The sequence below is a fragment of the Sminthopsis crassicaudata genome, chromosome 2 (genome assembly GCF_048593235.1).
Source record: "Sminthopsis crassicaudata isolate SCR6 chromosome 2, ASM4859323v1, whole genome shotgun sequence".
Lineage (NCBI taxonomy): Eukaryota > Metazoa > Chordata > Mammalia > Dasyuromorphia > Dasyuridae > Sminthopsis > Sminthopsis crassicaudata.
In genome coordinates this window covers 488839936-488859491 of record NC_133618.1, presented here as the reverse complement: position 1 = coordinate 488859491, position 19556 = coordinate 488839936, and the positions used below count along the sequence as shown (strand labels likewise).

Here is a 19556-nt window from a genome sequence, read left to right as displayed (position 1 = left end):
CCAAAGCAAACTACGGTTGTATTTTAAGGGTTATGTCTTTTGGGGACCTTAAAATAAAAAGGTTCCTGATGGGAGTCAAAGGTATTTTAATGACACTGAGGTGCCTGCTCTGCTAAGTGTGACTAATATGTGTTCAGTAGTGACAAAATAAATTGGAAAAAATAATTTTTTTCTCTTGTCATTTGTTTTCTATCATGTGGGATAAAAAATTAAACCCATGGTTTGTCTTGCCTTTTCCCCCAACAGAACTAAGAATCCAAAAATCAATTTATAAATGCTTTTATTGAAAAATACACTTGTAATATTTTCATACAAAATTACAGTAGCAATAGGTAAGCATCTTGACAGTTTTATAAATATTTTTACAGACACTATTCCATTTGAACAGTGCTTAAAAAGTTCCATATTTCAGACCTGTATGAAGTTACTCAGTAACTTGTTTTATACTAATTCAATTTACAACTGAATTATATCTTCCTAATAGATTATTCAACTTTGAAACTGAACAGGAATGATTAATAAAGGTATCATTCGACTGCTGTTAGCATCTAATATTCCTTAATTTGTGTAAGCGCGAAAAGTTTGAACTAGTGAAAATCTAAATTCTGAACTCAATCCAGCTTTTTCCACCTGAAGTCGTCAGGTACTGTGGCAGCATCTCCAAAGCTATTTAGAAATTTCAAATTAATAGCTCCAAGGTTTTTTTGGGGAATAGCTACCTCCAAAGGCAAGAGATCATAATTTTTCTGATTAACCTCATAGGCCAACTTGATTTGGAAATTTTAAACTAAATTTCTGAGATTGAGCAAAATTAGAACTCCCCTACCTAAAAAAAAGCTAAAGGAATTCAAGCGCCCACAACTGTCAAACCTAACAGTTTTAAAACACTGCTTGTTTTTAAAAAAATAAATACAAAAGGTCAGATTAAAAAGAATTTTTAATGTTTATCCTGGAGAAAGTCCTGTACTTAATGTTCACATTGTAAGAAAGTGCCATTGCAAGTTTACAGCAAAAAATAACTCATCTGGGTTATAAAATCATGCTTTTTACAGCCCTAAAGTGCCACATCTTATACAAGTTCACTTTCACACATTGCACAGATACATAAAATAATCACTGTCCACACTGCAAAGTGCCCAAGAATTTTTAAAAGCCCACCACATACAAAGTTCTTAAGGGAATAAGAGACACTAAATAATCCTTGATAGTTTGTGTTTTTCTTTTCTGTTAATTTTCCCTTAGGGTTGCATAAATCCTTAGGGTTCATGCAACAACTTACCCTAAAATTTTCACCTATGTACATGTTTGGGGTGGGGCAGAATAGGGAGGATTGAGTTTGAAATGTAGCTTCCCTGATGCAGCAGCTACTTATCAAAATGTACTATTAAAAACACTCATGAAGAATATTCTGTAGATAGGAATAAGTTTACATAAAGGCTTCCTTGGAAAATCTCTTATAATTAAAACATGGAAGCTAATTAGCCTTTTTTTCTGGGGACTGTGGCTGTATAGACATAAGGAAATAACATTAGAAAGCTTCTTGGGTATGGCAGCTGGACTGAGCACATACTTTATAAGCAAATGTGAGAGATCTACACAATCTCCTGGGGAAAAAAAAAATCTCTCTTTAAACGAGACTTGATGGTTTGGCTGGACTAGGTTAAATGGAGAGAGCCCCAAACTTTGGCATATCTTAAATGCTGCTATTGCAGTACTTTTTTTAGAAGACAGCTTCAATACAAGGGACTAACCTTAATGGGTCCCTCTGTCATTAGCTACATCTCGTAGGCGTCGTAGTAAGGCAGTATGATTTTCTGGACAAATCCTTTTAGCTGGTGATTCGCTTCCATCTTCTAACAGAATGCCTCTCTTCTTGGTTGGAGTTTCCCCAGTTCTTATCATACTATTGATCTCTTTCAGCCTCTACATTAACAAAAAAGATATATAAAGTGCTAATATCGTAGCACTGTAAATTCAGATTATTCCTCATAACAGATATTTAATCAAAGGCTCAATTTAAAAAAAAAATTAGTGAGGAGGAAAAAAACCCTGTAAATTGAGGTTAACAGTGGGATGGGAAGAGGCAAGGGAGATCATCAAAACTTACTAAATAAGATATTTTGGCTTTTAATTTACCTTTGAATTGTTTTCAAAGAGAAAGAATCTTGAAGGTGATTTTTAAGACTTTGGAATTGTGAAGGACAGTCAATGAATTTAGTATCAAAGAAAAATTTGAAAGGATTTAAGAAATTGGAGAAGGATTCCAGTTGAAGGCAAAAGTTAGGTGGGGTTGTCAAGGTGTAAAATACAGTGAAAATGCCATAATTTCCTTCACTAATTTAAACAGGATCTACTAGCAAAAACAAAGATTAAGGAATTCATTTAAGTAAGGAGGAAAGGGTAAAAATTTCAGCCATGTACAATAGCATGTTTATTTGTCCTAGTCATGATTTGTCTCTATATTCAAAAGTGCAGATTGATATCTCTCATTTATTAGTGAAGGTAGTATAATGAAGTGATCAAGGAACTCATCTATGGGTCATCAAGGAGAATGAAGTATCCATAAGTAAAATGGACAAAGGGCTCTAGTGTACAATTAAAGAATCTGAAAAGAACTATGTCCAATAGATGAAAAACTCACATAGTTCCGGAAGGGGGAGCACTAAGCACCTAGATCTATAAAAAAGAAGGCTCTTCTCCCTAAAGGCAGTGGATGCTTTGAGTAAGCAATTTAAATTAGTTTATAACTAGAAAAAACAAAATAAAACAAAATAACAGCAGTTCTTTGTCCTCCAAGGACAGTCATTTGCTGTCAGGAAAAGGATAAGAGGGGGAGGAAGAAGACTAATAGTAGTGTTGGTATAGTGACTCCTTGCTAAGAATGCTGAAGGAGCTAGGAGGTAATTGTTACCTGAAAACACTATAAGTGTGTGCTGTTTTCCCAAGGCTACTTGTCAAGATGTGATAAACTTCTAAGACTTATGAAATCAGATGACTATCACCCCACTCTGGTGCTCAAAAGGTAATATCAGATAGACAAGAAAGTACTATTAAATATATGAAATACTTGAACATCAAACTGAAGCTCTTGGAAACACAGGTAGCATTGTCATCATTACTACCTTTAAAAGGCAAGAAATTGAGAAGCAACAGATCTGGAAAGTGCCTAATAGTAACTAAGCTGTAGACTGCTAAAACAGGAATGACAGATGTTTACACCAGAACTGATCAGACACACCTAATAAGGACTGCTAGCAAAGTATTCGCCTCATGTCTTGAAAAAAGAATATTTAACTGAAAAGGGAAGGGATAAGGCAAACAATTGCCAATGTATATTCATCAATATTTAAAATAAGGAATAGCCACAATGTAGGAAGAATAATAGATAAAGCCTTAAGTTCATGAGACAAAAATCCAAGAAAAGGTGCCACTAGTTTTAGCTGTCTATAAAAAGTACACAAAATGAGAGAGACAAAAAGCAACATAACTATGATTCTAATGTAAAGATATAAACTTGGCTTTGTAATCATTACTGAGATTTGACTCAACTATGATAGAATAAGATATTCCTTAATCAAAAGGACTGGAGGAGGGGGAGGTAAAGTGTTAAGAAAAATAAACAGATACAATTTATAGGAGAATGCTTCATTCTGCCTGTATAGAAAGATTCAATAACTGGGGAAACAGAAGAAACGAATCACAAGGCAGCATAAGAGTAAGGGGATTTCAATTTTCTAGATAGTGGAACAGTTAATAATTTTCCAAAGAAGTTCAATTTCAACTTAGAAAGTGGTCTCTGGTGAAGTGGTAGGGATATGTACATGGCCCTGTGTTGTCTAATCAATGAGTTGGATAAAATTATAGCTAACATGCTTATTACACCAGGAAAGACAAAAAGAATATTGTAAAGATCAAGGAATCAGTCTAAAGTCTTATACTTGGTTTCAAAAAATGTTCTTCAGAAATACAAGCTAGGAAAGGCATAGCTATAGATTCATCTGGAAAAGATCTTAGTGGACTTAATGATTAGTGAATCACCTATGGCATCCAAGAAAGCAAACTGTCCTAGGCTGTACTAAGCAAGGCAATATTCAATCCTAACGAAGTGATGGTCCCATTGTGCACTGCCCTAATCAAGCCAAAGTTAGAGGCAACATTCACTTATGAGTATTACATTTTAAGGATATTGATAAGACATAAAACAAGAGTAGAAGTCATATACTTCTTTGAAAATCTGGTGAAATAATGACACCACAATGTTTAAAAACATAAAACACATAGGATTATAAAGGAAACCATATTATGGTGAAAATATAGTTTTCAAAACTTTTTTTAAAATAACAAAATGCTTTTTTAAAGGAAGCTGATCAGTATGGTAAAGGGCCTCCAAATCATGGCAACTCCAGATCAACTGAAGGAACTGAGGATTTTTATAGCCTGGTGAAAACATTAAAGGATAAAAGAGAGAACATATCATAACTGTCTTCAAACATTTAATGAGCTGTCATGGGGAAGACAACTTTGGCTTATTTTATTTGGCTCCAAAGGACAGAAGAAAATTGCAAAAGCAGATTTGGCTTTATATAAATTAAAGGAAAACAGAGGTCTCCAAAGCCAAATGGACTCCCTCAAACAAAAAAGCAATACTTTTCAAGTATAGTAGAAGGAATAATCTTGTTCAGCTATTTTCTCACTAAAACCATGATTATCTAAGGATAGCTTTTGTTTTGGGCACCTGCTACTCTGCCTCCCCCTTTGTTATTAGTGATTGGTTCTGAGTACTTAGTATGAAATACTTTTCCTATAGCTACCCATTATAACATTGTTTCTAAGATTCCAAATAGTTCTCACCTTTGAAGGGCTACTGCTGAAATAGTAGAAAATCTTTTCCCGAGGAGAAAGCATCATTTCATTCTTATGGGGGGAAATGTAGACAGGGTGGTTCTGGGACAACTGTATTCGACGAGGGGAACCTGTTCTTACAAATGGGTAAGGAGATAGTGGAGGAACATCAGTCTGTTAAATAAAAAATTATAAAATTGTCAGTACCCATTCTTAGGCAAACAAGTAGTAATATTTAGGCTAATTCAACTTCATTTAAAAAAAAACAAACAAAGGCAACATATCACTGTGTAGAGAAAGCCAAATAACTAATTAGCACCATCCTTCTCTAGCAGATTATTCCTCTATTCTCACTTATCTTCAATCCCTTCTGGTCTACAAGTTAAAATCACAATCACTTAAAACATGCCCAAGTCTCCCCAATCCACAAAAACCCCTCACTTAATCCATTTATCTTGGCTACATATCATTCCTCCCTAGCTATCAACCTTCCATTTTTGGCTTAATTCCTTGAGAAGCTATCCACTTCTCTTCCTCTCACTCTTATTCTTTGCTGGTTTCCAAATTCATCATTCAACAGAAACTACTAATTGTCAAATTTACTGGCCTTTTCTCAATCCTTGTCATTTTTCATCTCCCTGTGGTCTTCAACATTATCGATAACTCTCTTCTTAACACTCTCCTCTCTAGATTTCTATTGGCTGCTTTCTTCTTGTTCTCCAATCCTACTTGTTTGACCTTTCCATAATTTCCTTTACTGGATTGTTTCATCCAGGTCACACCTACTGAGTGTTAGTCCCCTTAAGGCTCCATTCTAAGCCCTCTTCACCTAATAAGCAATTTCTCTTGATCTCATGAATTCAATGATCATCTCTCTGCTGATTATTCTCATATTCTGATTATTTTATCCAGCCCTCTCTGCTGACCTTGAGTCTTACATCTACAACTATCTTTTGAACATGTAAAACTGGATGTCTCATAAACATCTTAATTGTTCATGTCTAAAACTGAACTCATGCCTTTCCTCCTTCCTAACTTCCTTATTCCTGCTGAAGACACTACCACCCTCACAGTCTAGAAAGCTAGAGGTCATTCTTAATGCCTCACTCTCATTCCCCAACCCCCATCAAATATTGCCAAATCCTGTCAATTTTATCCTTATAATTTCTCAGATAGTTGCCCCATTTTTAACTCTGACACTACACCACCTTAGTGCAGGCCCTTTAACACATAATTCCTGGATTGTTACAATAGTCTATTGGTTGCTCTTCCTGTCACAAATCTTTTCCTACTCCTGGCCATTCCTTCACTCTCCTGTCAAATTAAACCTTCTAAAGTGCATGGCTTACCATGTCACCATCCTACTCAACACCCTCCAATGACTTCCTAAAACACCTCAATGGCCAAATCCTCTAGCGTTTATAACTAACTTCTTTGCTTTTCTTTGGACAACCTGCTCCACCTTCTGACTAAAGGCATTTTCCTTGGCAGTCTCCCATGTGTGAAATGCTATCCCTCATCTCTTGGCTTCCATTGTTTCCTTCAAGTCCTAGCAAAAAAATTTGCTAAGGCAACTGCAGGTAATGATGAGCTGAAAGCTAGAGACCCTTCCACTGTTTAAGTTAAATAAGTTGGTAATTTTGTATGACCCCAAATGATGTTATAAATATTAAAGCACAGTGCCTGGCAACACAGTTAAGTGCTTAGTGTTTACTGTATGTCTGACAAACATTTTGTGCTATTGTGGAACATGGGTTGGAATGTATACCCATTTAATATTTCTAGAACAGTTTACTATAATAACAAACCATAGTACTACTTTTGTCAAATTTGCCAGCAAATAAATTGCTCTTAATTTTTCAAATTAAATAAACTCAGAAATTAATTAATTGCTGAAAATTAGTGAAGATAATAGTTTAAACTTACTGTGTTTGCCTGAGAGTATTTTCGGGCAAACGTTTGAATTTGTTCTACATAAATGTTGTTGTAAAACTGAATGAGATCTCCCCTCTCTTCCTCTTCAATGTCACTATTGGCACCAGTGAGACGAGTAGGAGTTGGAGGGGCACTGTTGGGCTGCGGGACTGGCAAAGTACTACTAGACCTCATGACTGGGCTGGAGTCTCTGCTTGCTAGAAGAGATATAATAAAAAGTATTAAACAGTATCTTGCTAAACCAACTTGGTTATCACAAGACAAGAATGTTTGCATTAAAGGGTAAATTTGACTTCTGTTTATATCTTCTGACCCCGTGGCATGTAGGTATATATTATTTGTAGTATACCATACTTGTAAACTTATTACTACATTATAATCAAGTAGAGTGCTAGGTACACAGTTAATCATTCAAATTGTTTTTTTCATTTTTTTTTATGACTAAAGCACTTTTGATCTCCAGGTAGCAAATTGATGAGCCACTTTAGGCAAATAACACATCAAATCTGTTTACTTAGCCGAATTTTAAATGATCAGTTAGAAAAATGCCATCCTTTTTCACCCTATCCTCACAAGACAAGTACCAATATTTTCAGATGCTCAGGCTAGGCAAATTGAATTACCTTTATCTACTACCACTTGCCATAAAACCAAAGAGAAAAATTCCTAACAGATATCATCTTTGAACATCATCCAGAACTTGGAGGGAGTATTTTTCATATATTTAATGTATAATTTCTTTTCTACTAAAATGACATTCCCAATTGGCTCATTAATGTGCTACTTACTTCTGTCTTTGTTCACTTCTGTAGGGGAATTCTGGTGGCTTCTATTATCACTGCTACCAGAATTTCTTCTTCTCCTCCTCTTAATTAAGACACTCCTATATACCTGAAGAGAGTGCCAAAGAATTAATATGAGAGTACCCGATTCAATTCCTCTTCCCATTCTTATTACATACTAATATGAATTTCTCAATTTTCAGGTCTACACATTAATTCATTATAATTGCTCTTGAAGAAAAGGAAAATCCATTGATTTGGTCAATGTTTGTGACTAAGTTATTTTTGCCTCTATTTTTTCACATCTAGTTGAAAAATCATCTTAGTGGGGAAAAGGTCATTAACAGAGATAAATTTCCTAATTCATGGTCAAATTAAAGAGACAATGAATATCTATTTAATATGACTGCTTTCTGAAAGCCCATTTTAAAACTAAAATTGCCATACAAAAAAGAATCAATGTTTTTACATGGAATAAAAGTTCCCAGTTATTTTTTCTGAGGAATTTAAAAAATGTGTTTTAAATGCAGTTTGACTTAATTGGATGACTTTTATGTTTTCTACATCCTTGGCCAAAATACTTACCTGGCTCTGAGCCTGTGGTTGTGTCCTATAGCAACGCATTATGTTCTGGAAGGATTTGTCTTCTTTTGTGACCTGAAAAGAATAACAGATGGGGGAGAGGAGATGTCAACAACTTTTTTCAGGCCCTTTTCAATCATCAAGTTCTTTTTTTGTTTCACAGTGATCATTACCTTTGCCATCACATAAATAGCACACATTAATAGCTGGTCTAGATGTCTATCCATCATAAGCTCAGGACATTGCACCACAGAGAATTCAAAGCAGGTCCAGATTTTTTTCCTTAACTCATCAGAAATATCTAGCTTAGCACAGAGATCCCGGAGACGAACACTTGCTAAATGGTAAACCTGTTGGAAAGGCAAAACAATTTTAATTTAGGTTCTATATAAACTTGTGTTCTTACAAATGTCCACATTATTATAGTGTTGGGGTGACTGCAAAAGGAAGAATACCTTTCTAAAGAAGAGGGATAAGGAGCTTGTTTTCCTGGGCTTAATGCTGGTTAAAGGTTGGTTCTGTCTCTGCTGTTGTCCAGTGGAGGAAATCTGTTGATTAGCCACCTGACTTGGGACCTGCAAGGTTGTTCCTGTCACCTGTTGAGAGCTCAAGGTACCAGCCAGGGCTTGGGCACTCAGGGGCTGAATGGAGCCAGTCATACCTTGAGTCTGACTGCCAACACTGACCTGGACTGGGAAGAATGTTATCCCTCCATTTTCATTGGCAATACCTATAATTTGTTACAGAGAAATATGAAGAAAATAAAAACATGAAAAATCTTCAGATAGGGAATCTCACTTCAGCCTTTGGTTCTCCAACTTCATATCAATATAACTTAGCATACCCCCAACTCCAGCAACCATCTAACCTTGTACTGGGATTGTCACGGTTTGCCCATTATTGGCTGTTACGGTGGCAGTTGCCATGGTAACCAATGTCTGTCCAGGGACTGGAGTGACAGACACAGAATCCGCTGTTACATTTTGCAATGGCACTGGATTAACAAGGGACTGTGGGGAAACCCTCACAGGTGCACCACTGTCAGAGGGACCATCATTCTCCACAAAAAGCCTTCTTCGAGTAGTGCTGGTTGTTGGGGAACTGTATCTGTCATATAATGTAGTAGGAGATGTTGTCAGGCCTGAGGACAAAACAACAAATTTTTAAAAACCATTTCACTTCTAGAGACAGTTAAGTGAATACTGTTATACACAAGACCAATTGTAACTAAGCTCTGAAAAGGAGATCTAAAAAAAAAAAAAAAGCAAAACATGGAAACTGCGCCATAATTAGTAATTTTTGACCCAGAGCAAGTAGCATGAAATGTATTCCAGAAAAATTCACTTGCAGGAGGAGTGAGCTTGTTCATTTGGGAGTGCTAGCAGGTGATAGCTTCCTACTTTAATTCTTCTGGGAAAGATAAGGTTAAAACTCAATTGTCGTTTCTGGCTATGAGAGACTGGCCCCAGAAGACTGAACTAGGAACAATGGGTGGCAAAACAATGCCAATAGTCAAATTGAGATTTGATGTCAGGAAGAGCATTTGAGCTCTCCAAATGTGGAACAATCCAGACAGTTTGGGAGGCAGTGGATATGAACTACCTGGAGATCTACAAACAGATGCTCGTGATTCTGTGTCAAGGATATTGTAGAGGGATTCTCTATCAGTGCTGAGGTCATTTCCAACTATGAATTTCTGTGATTCTGGCAAGTGCTGTAGACCCCCTTTAAATTAGTACTTTGGGAAAAACCCTCAGTACCCTGCTATAGTTACAGATCAATGGTGGAAATCAGATTTTTCCAGTTATATGAATATTTGTTTTATCCATATGTATAAAGTTCCCCATAACTCAACTATGATTCTCACTGAACTCTGTCTAAACTCCATCTAAACTCAAGGTAAATTTACTGGTTAAACCCAATCATTTCTGGCATTCTGCATAAATGCCTAAGGTTTTCAAAAATAAACTTTCTGCAACTTCAGAGGTTACCTGTATAGGAATTTCTTTTAGGAAATATTAGGAAGATACAAGAAGAGATATCAATAGAAGCTAGGCTTGAACCTATTACTGTATTTCACCAATATCCCACTGATAGACTAGAGAACAATATTATTAAATTTACAGCTGAACAAAAATCTGAAAGGTCATAAAGACAGAATCAGAATTCAGTCCCTTAGATAGTATATAATTTGGTTTATTAGGTTAATGTAGGAGAGCAGCTTTGGGAAGAAAAAAACAAATTATACATACTACAGATGGAAAAAGGATGCATGACCCTATCCCTGTTCTCTAGAGTTGAACTGGACTTTACATACAGGAGCACTTGATAAAAAGGTAAAATTCTTCCTAGAACTAGAGCTGATCAAGTCTCAAAAAATCATGGAATTGGACATAAAACAGACTATTGGCACAATACAAATAAAGCATTATAATTATTATTAAAATCATAACAAATCTCCCTCTAATGTCAGTCTAGGATTTGCATTTCTATGCCTTCAGATGATGCTGTTTTCTAATAGTTGCACTGATAAGATATTTCCTATCTAATAAGAGGTCAGAAAGATCTTAGCCTGCCTCAGGGAAACATACACATTGCAACTTCATGGATCTATCTTGTCTTCTAACACAATTATTTTTCTTTTAAATCATTAATATACATCTCTACAGCATGTGTGTGTGCCAGCTCACAAGTATATATGCTCCCCACTATGAATAGGGCATTTTTTTCATGCTTAGTTTTATTTGCTTCCCAAATGGGATCCTATAGGTACACATGAAATTCTATTGTCTACAATTTTGAGCTTCTGTGAGTTTTAACTTACTTCTTCCTAATCCTCCACTTTCAGCACGGACTTCATTAACCCTTCTTGGAGTCAAAGGGGAGCCAGTCACACTAATTCGATCTGCCCGTTCCAGGTTTTGAGGTGGCATAACCTAAACAAAATTTATTTACATAGGATGCATAAATGCAATGACAAGAAATAAGAAAATAAACAAGTTGACGGTTTATCTAGTTGTTGCTTATGAAATTTGTATGGTATCTTAGCTGCCTTTTATAATCCCATTGCTGAGTAACTTCTAAGACTCAAAATACCTGCCAACCTTAGGTTCAGACACTGATCAATACCAGGGAGAGCTGATAAGTTTAAGAATATCTTCCAAAAGACTTTATATCATATCTCAACAAAAACACCTCCAACTTTCTAGAAACATAGTAGTAATGTACATATTATATTCAAAAAATATTAGTAAGAATAAAATTTTCCTCACAAACTTATGTTAGTACTAAAATTTAAATTTACATTCATTTATGTTTGGAGATCTGGGTTTTATTATTTAACTCTATCACAGATACATTCTCTAAACTTATAGCACTCATAAATCCTTTTTTAAACAGAATATATCAGTGTAATAATTAATAAGATGGAAATATTTTCTACCTCCTGAAAAAATGGAACTGTGATTTTATCATCATTACATATTCTTATTAAAAAAAAAAAAAAAAGAGAGAGAAATGCTACAACAAAATTTTCAAACCTCTTCACATGTAGGTACTTTATTTTCGTTATCTTTAATTCTATCCCAAAGTGGAGACTCTGGTTTCCAGGCCATATGGTCTAGGATCTGTTCTTCAATATGATTGAGGTGTTTCACCACTTCTCTACAAAGACCATCTTCTGCTCTAATGAACACTTCTATCACCTGTCATAAAGAAACAGACCCTACTTCATTTAGGTTGCAGAACAAATTATTCATGACATTTCAGTTATGTAATAATAAAATTAAGAACAAAATTTGTGTTTTATCCATGTCCAGACAAAAACCGAGTTAAATAAAACCATGAAAGAAGCAACTAACATATTTATAATTTCATTTATAGTCATCTGGTGTCACAATGTTCAAGAAAATTTTTGCTTTTTGTTCTGAAAGACATCTACATTTCTTATCTTCAATTTTAACAAAAAATAAAATGGAAGGCTGCCCTGACACAACAGGGCAGAGATGCTTATTTCTTTTGTCCTCAAAGTTCAACATATTTATGGGTCCAAGTTTTTTATATGAGTGAAGGGAATAGCAACTAAATTAAAGGATTTCCCTAAACTTTTTTCCAAATGAAAATCTGTGAATATAGTTCTATAATAAAACTATTTTATTTCTTTCTTGCTCCTGTTGGAGATCTAAAAATCATTAAGTACCTAATAGGAGGAGAAATATATAGAAAAATATTAATATGTAACTAGGTGTTTGAGGGAGGTGTGGTATGGTGTAGCGAACAGACTGCCAAACCTGAGGCAGGAAGTCTCACCTCAGAAACTTAATAGCTATATAATCCTGGGCAAATAACTTAATAAACCCTGTTTACCTCAGTTCCTCATCTCTAAGATGAGTTCAAGAAGAAAATGGCAAAGTACATCAGTATTTTTGTCAAGAAAACCACAAATGGGGCCGTAAAGAGTCAAAACACACATGACTGAAATAACAAAAGATGACTTAATAGGAAGATAGGTTAAATTGGGTTGCTTCCTTTTAAAGTCATATATTGATTAATCTTCCATCAAATATAAGTGTTGAGTATTAAAAATACCTTATAAAAATGATAAAGAGGCACATCAAAGATTTCTGCAATAAAAGGGAAATTCCCTGGAGGCTTATAAGAGAAAGTGATGACCTCAAGACAACAGGCTAAGAGTGATCTGTGGAAAGCATCCTGTTCCAGTATGCCCTGAAAAATAAAGTCATTAAGATAAAGATACATTAGACTATTACAAAGAAATAGCATTTTCAGAGTGAATTAAAAATAATGAAGTTACCAATCAATCTTTTCCTGTTTATTCAAAAGAATTAGAGTCTATTTTTTCCAAGAAAGTTACTATAGTAATTTTAGAAACAAAGATATTAGAGATAACTTATGGACAAGGGAAATATTTTTTTTCTAATAAAGTTATAATTCTCTAACGCTGTATTGTGATACAGAGGTTATTTTGAATATACACTATGCCAGCAGAGCATAAACACTAGCATGTTTTTACCAAACTGAAAGGACTATAAATAAAAGCACAGTGATGAATTGTTTGTATAGGTGTGTAGTCAAAAGATTGGCTTGGCTACGTTTAAAAGAGTTTGTTACAAATTGGGAAAATATTTTTAAAAGGAAAGGTTCTGACAAAGGTCTCATTTCCAAAATATATAGAGAACTGACCCTGATTTATAGGAAACCAAACCATTCTCCAATTGATAAATGGTCAAGGGATATGAACAGACAATTCTCAGATGATGAAATTGAAAATATTTCCACTCATATGAAAGTGTTCCAAATCACTACTGATCAGAGAAATGCAAATTAAGACAACTCTGAGATACCACTATACACCTGTCAGATTGGCTAAGGTGACAGGAACAAATAATGATGAATGTTGGAGGGGATGTGGGAAAACTGGGACACTGATACATTGTTGGTGGAGTTGTGAAAGAATCCAACCATTCTGGAGAGCAATTTGGAACTATGCCCCAAAAGTTGTCAAACTGTGCATACCCTTTGACCCAGCATTGCTGTTATTGGGATTATATCCCAAAGAAATACTAAAGAGTGGAAAGGGACCTGTATGTGCCAAAATGTTTGTGGCAGCTCTTTTTGTTGTAGCTAGAAACTGGAAGTTGAATGGATGTCCATCAATTGGAGAATGGTTGGGTAAATTGTGGTATATATGAAGGTTATGGAATATTATTGTTCTGTAAGAAATGACCAGCAGGAGGAATACAGAGAGGCTTGGAGAGACTTAAATCAACTGTTGCTGAGTGAAATGAGCAGAACCAGAAGATCACTATACACTTCAACAACAATACTATATGAGGATGTATTCTGATGGAAGTGGAAATCTTCAACATAAAGAAGATCCAACTCACTTCCAGTTGATCAATGATGGACAGAAATAACTATACACAGAGAAGGAACACTGGGAAGCGAATGTAAATTGTTAGCACTACTGTCTATCTACCCAGGTTACTTATACCTTCGGAAGCTAATAATTAATGTGCAACAAGAAAATGGTATTTACACACATATATTGTATCTAGGTTATATTGTAACACATGTAAAATGTATGGGATTACCTGCCATCAGGGGGAGGGAGTGGGGAGGGAGGGGATAATTTGGAAAAATGAATTAAAAAAAAAAAAGTTAGCAATTGAAAAAAAAATAAATAAAAAAAAAAATAAAAGAGTTTGTTACTATAAAAGCTGGCCACCCCAGAAAATTATTTTTTTAAACCAAGGTAACTTGGTTTAAATGGTTTTGAGATGGTTATTAACTCACTTTCCTCTGCTCAAATTCTGATTCTTTTTTTATGACTTTCCACTAACATAATATCCAGGGAGAATACACCAATATCAGTAAAATCTTGGATCCTTAAACTATAAATGAATTTATATAATCAATTTCTTTAGAAAAGAAAAATATTAATACACAGTATCTTGGAATTGGATATCACTCACCCCTACTTTATTTTTAAAATTTAGAAAACAAAATGTTAATTCTTTTGTTTAGTACCATGCCAACTTATTAACTCATGTTCTAAAAAGTAAACTTTAGAATTAGAAATGAATTTTTGGACAAAACAGCTTAGGAAAAATCCTCATGTTGGCCACTAATTTGGTATGCTTATTTAAATATAAATAAACAGCTTGCTACTACAATTTATTCAATATTTTACTTGCTACTATAATTTATCCAATATTTGTAGAATATTTCTCCAAAATATTACAAAGGAATGATGGAGATTAAAGGTTGACATTTATTCTGAGAAAGACCTGCCATTTGGATAACAGAGAAATCAGGCCAGCTAAAAGCAGATAGTATATTTCATCTGACAATGTGAATTAAATGTTATTGTGTCACCAATCTCTCACCCATATTTCTGACTCTTCAAAAAAGGGCCACATTTAAGTCAACTTCAAAAAACAGTGCGACATACCTTGATGCTAAACCATACCTTTAATTTACTACTTCTATATGGCTTAAACGAAAATCTCACAAGACCATTACTTATTCAAATACACTTAACTAAATCTGGAAAATATGAAAGATATTGTCCCCACTCAAAATAGTTTTAAAATTATGGTTTCCTAATGGCCATGTTGGAAAATCTTTAAACTATATCAAAATAGATATGAGATTTATGTGGGACTGAAGCAATGATGGTAAAATCTAGACAATGCGTATCCTTTAGCTTCTCCTGCATGTTTTGGTAGGCCAATTTCTTTATAGTGATCATAGATCACACTGAGTAGGGCTAGAAAATCTCATTATAAGAAATTCTTCCATTTGAGCTCTAAAAAGGGCATCTTCCATAACGGTTAGTCTTCAATTGTTTTGTTACTCACAATGTGCCAGTTTTGTTGCAAGGGGGAGAGATAACCTTAATCCTGTCCTGATAGCTGCAAAACATAAAAAGACCTACAGAAAGGCATCCAGAACACTGGGCAAATCCCTTAGGAAGGATGTATGAGAAGGGAGAGATAAGAAGTGCACAAGATGAGAAACCATAGACAGACTGGTATGCAAAGAAAGTATCCACAAGGATGAATCAAAGGTACACTGTGATTTGTGTGAAAGTTAAGCTAAAGCCAATAGCTCATGTTTCCCCCATGCCCAGTTAAATTCTACTAATAGTTTTTCCTGTATTATTTTTAGACAACAATGAATGTCTTAATGTAATTATATTTGATTGTTTACCTCTACTTTTAGTTATTTTACTTACAGATAAATCTATGTCTCCCAGTCTTTTCTGTTCCTGATCAATCACTGATTCCAATACCTTATAGTAAAGTATTTCTGCATAACGAAAATGTTTGCTGGCAATTTCTACAGAAAAAAAAAAAAAAAAGCACACCCAAAACCACCTAAATCACATAAACAGAAATCAAAAAAAATTGCAGATCTCAGATATGTCATAACTTTTTAGTGTTTTAACCAATTATAAATCTCTGAATATGCTTGGTAATGTTACTCTTATACAGTAATAAAATGGAATTTATTTTAATGAGGAACTTTAGACCACATAAATCAACCAAGATTACAAGGTCTGTGTTTGTTAAACTGAAATCTTCTTTGGAGGTGACAAGGAAGAGGAGACTATTTTTTAAGAAGACACATTATACTCTACCAATCCTTGCATAATATTCTAACATAAATACGTTACATCTAATATCCTTAATGTTAAACAATTGCTATTCTACACCACTTAATTTCCTTTCTCCAAAATATTACTAAGGAATGATGGAGATTAAAGGTTGATATTTATTCTGAGAAAGGCCTGCCATTTGGATAACAAAGAAACCAGGCAAGCTAAAAGCAGATAGTATATTCCATCTGACAGTGTGAATTAAATGTTATTGTGTCACCAATCTCTCACCCATATTTCCGACTCTTCAAAAAAGGGCCACATTTAAGTCAACTTCAAAAAACAGTGCAACATACCTTGAAGCTAAACCATACCTTTAGCACAACTGCTAAAATCACCATCTGTCTGGGAATGCTGACAATATATTTCATACATTTCTTTCAATCTATTGGCAATAGGTTGAGTGGGATCCCTGGTACATGACCTAGAAAAGAATGAAAATAAGATTTAACAAATGTTTGGCTAGTCACAAAAACACAGACTGATCAAAGTTCTATTTTTTGCTAATACACATTTAAAATGACAAAGTAACCTTACATCATGTCTAAGTTAGACACAAAAGCTGCAGAAAAGCAATCAAGTAGTTATAACCTCTGTTATGGACTAATGAAACTTCCCAATGAAACACATATTACTTGGGATCAGGCTGAAGTCATAGATTTTTAGTTAGAAAGGATATTAGAAATTATATAATTACAACTCCTTCATGTTCCAGAGGTAGGCAGGGCAGTCATACAGATTACATCATTTTTCTACCAAGGGCAAAATTTGACCTTAGGTTTTCTGGCTCTAAGTTCCAAACTCTTTCCATTGTAATGTGCAAACTCTTGCCATGTTCACCTCTTTTTATCCTTTCCCTCTTTTACTTCTCCAATTTTCCTCTTCCTTTTTTAGTTTTCTGCCTATCTTTGCCTTATGATGATTATTGGTATCCATGGGTAGTGCTTAATACTGATGATAATACTCTCATGTAATTGGTAGCTATTGTTGAATAACATGCCACCCCTTCCCCTCCTCCTCCTCCTGAGATTCTTAATAAGACGCCTCCTACAAAACTGGAATGGGTTTCCTATATTGTAGCTTCATGGAATTTTGGAATTGGACAGGAGCTTAGCTATCATTTACATTTGCTTTAAGAAGTAGAAACTCAGCTCTAGAAAGTGAAATGGCTTGTCCACAGTGACAGAATTAGTGGCAGAGCTGGAGTTAAAACTTAGGTCTTGGGACTCCTAGTTCTACTCCAGTTCTTATTCCTTTACTCCATACTACACTGGTCCCTAGAATAAGGTAGTATACACACATACATATGTATACACAAATACACTGTATGTATGTATTTAACAAATTTGTTAAAATATCTATTGTTCACAAGGCACTGTGCTAGGCACATAATAATATAAATATTGCTATTCTTCTCCTGAATTTTATACATGAGACTTAACACTTCCACCTTATATATTAACCACCCTTAAAATGAAATTATCCTTAAAATATCTTGCCCTGATGAGTCTCCCTCTCTTTGCAACTCCCATACTACTTGTATTATATAATATAGCATTCAATTACATACTATTCTATTCTATCAACTCAGCTATTTTGGTCTTATCTTTTCAACTATAATATAGGTTCCTATTTATACTTCTGTACCTCCCAAAGTAGGACAGCTAGGTGGTAAGGGGAATGCTGGGCCTGCAGTCAGGAAGACTCATCTTTGTGAGTTCAAATATGCCCTCAGACACTTACTTGCTGTGTGACCCTGGGCAAGTCAGTTAACCTTATTTGTCTCAATTTCCTCATCTGTAAAATGAGGGGGAAAAGGAAATGACAAAGTACTTTATTATCTTTGCCAAGAAAGCTTCAAAAAGGATCACAAAGAGTTAGACACAATTGAAAATGATTAAACAAGAACAAACTTATCAAAGTGATTGGTATTGCTGAGTAAATACTCGTAAATACTTTTGCATTGATCAAAGAAAGAAAAATACACTATTTTCTAGGTTACTTTATGAATATATTAGGAATTTTTCATTTATAATGGCCTGGTATCTATGGCTCAAACTAACCTTAGAACTTGTTCTAATTTCTCACTTGGTGAATTTTTGAGGCCTGCCAGCATGGTATGAAGACGACTCAAGCTGTGAGTAGCTATAGAAACAGGGGTCACATAAGGGTTGTTCTCCTTAATGTATCTGCGGCCAGTAAGTGGAGTTGAAATCCTAAATGCTTTAGACTAAAAGAAAAAGAAAATCAAATGAAAAATATTATTTCAGGTCAGAATAAAAACAAGATATCACTTTTCACAACTGGGAACAGTACGCCAAGGAAATCTCAGATGAGGCTTTAATAAACGTTACATATTCCTTTTTATTTATAAACAATTCTGAGAGGAATTATCATCTGTATAAATGTGACTTCAGTCTGCTTTTCACCTAAATCAGAACATTTCCTGAAAAATCAAGCCAAAACTAAATCCAAAAGACAAAAATGAGTTAATATTAAGAACATTAATAATCTTGAAAACACTATGCTCACTTCTGAAAACCAAAATTTTAAGCCTTATTTTACTTGTTTTAAGAATGCCTCAAAGATGAAAAAAAAGAAAAGGAAAAGCACCTATTTGTACAAGGGTATTTATAGCAATTCTCTTTGTAGCAGCTAAAAATTAGAAACCAAGGGGATACCAAACAAGTGAAGAATGGCTGAATGAATCATGCTATATGACAGTGATGAGTACTATTGTGCTATAAGAAATGATAAGCAGGAAAATTTCAAAAAAACCTGTAAAGACTTACATGGACCGATATAAAGTGAAATGAGCAGAACCAGAACATCCTACACAGTAACAGCATTTCTACATGAGGGAACAACTATGAATTACTCAGCTAGTCTTAGCAATACAATGAAGACAATCTCAAAGGAGTCAAATGGTGAAAAATACTATTTGCTTTCAAAGAAGAAACTGAAGGAGTCTGTACAGATCTCAGTATATATATAAAATCAATCATTTTTTTCTTTTTTCCTTTTCTTCTTTTTTGTTCAAGTTTTCTTCCACAAAATGACTATTATAGATATATGTTTTACATAATTGCACATGTATAAGCTGTATCAAATTGTTTACTATGTCAGAGAGGGAGAGGGGAAGGAAGTAGGGAGAGAATCAGGAACTCAAATTTTTTTTAAAAAATAAAGAGTATTAAAAATTGTTTTTATATGTAATTGGGGGAAGATTTTAT

General features: G+C 34.5%; 1 protein-coding gene across 2 annotated transcripts in view; it reads right to left on the bottom strand.

The window, feature by feature from the left end:
- Positions 1-263: 263 nt before the first annotated feature.
- The window catches only part of RBL2 (RB transcriptional corepressor like 2), a 38804-nt gene continuing 19511 nt past the window's right edge, over positions 264-19556 (bottom strand). For both annotated transcript variants that reach the window (XM_074293404.1, XM_074293405.1), the window contains 14 exons: positions 18387-18553; positions 16638-16747; positions 15901-16004; positions 12729-12866; positions 11681-11845; positions 10966-11077; positions 9010-9282; positions 8597-8871; positions 8315-8491; positions 8145-8216; positions 7566-7668; positions 6769-6974; positions 4852-5016; positions 264-1923 (listed from right to left, as the gene is read on the bottom strand). In XM_074293404.1, coding sequence (XP_074149505.1) covers positions 1753-1923; positions 4852-5016; positions 6769-6974; positions 7566-7668; positions 8145-8216; positions 8315-8491; positions 8597-8871; positions 9010-9282; positions 10966-11077; positions 11681-11845; positions 12729-12866; positions 15901-16004; positions 16638-16747; positions 18387-18553 — 2238 coding nt within the window. In that variant the 3' untranslated portion in view covers positions 264-1752. The remainder of the gene's footprint in view (positions 1924-4851; positions 5017-6768; positions 6975-7565; positions 7669-8144; positions 8217-8314; positions 8492-8596; positions 8872-9009; positions 9283-10965; positions 11078-11680; positions 11846-12728; positions 12867-15900; positions 16005-16637; positions 16748-18386; positions 18554-19556) is intronic.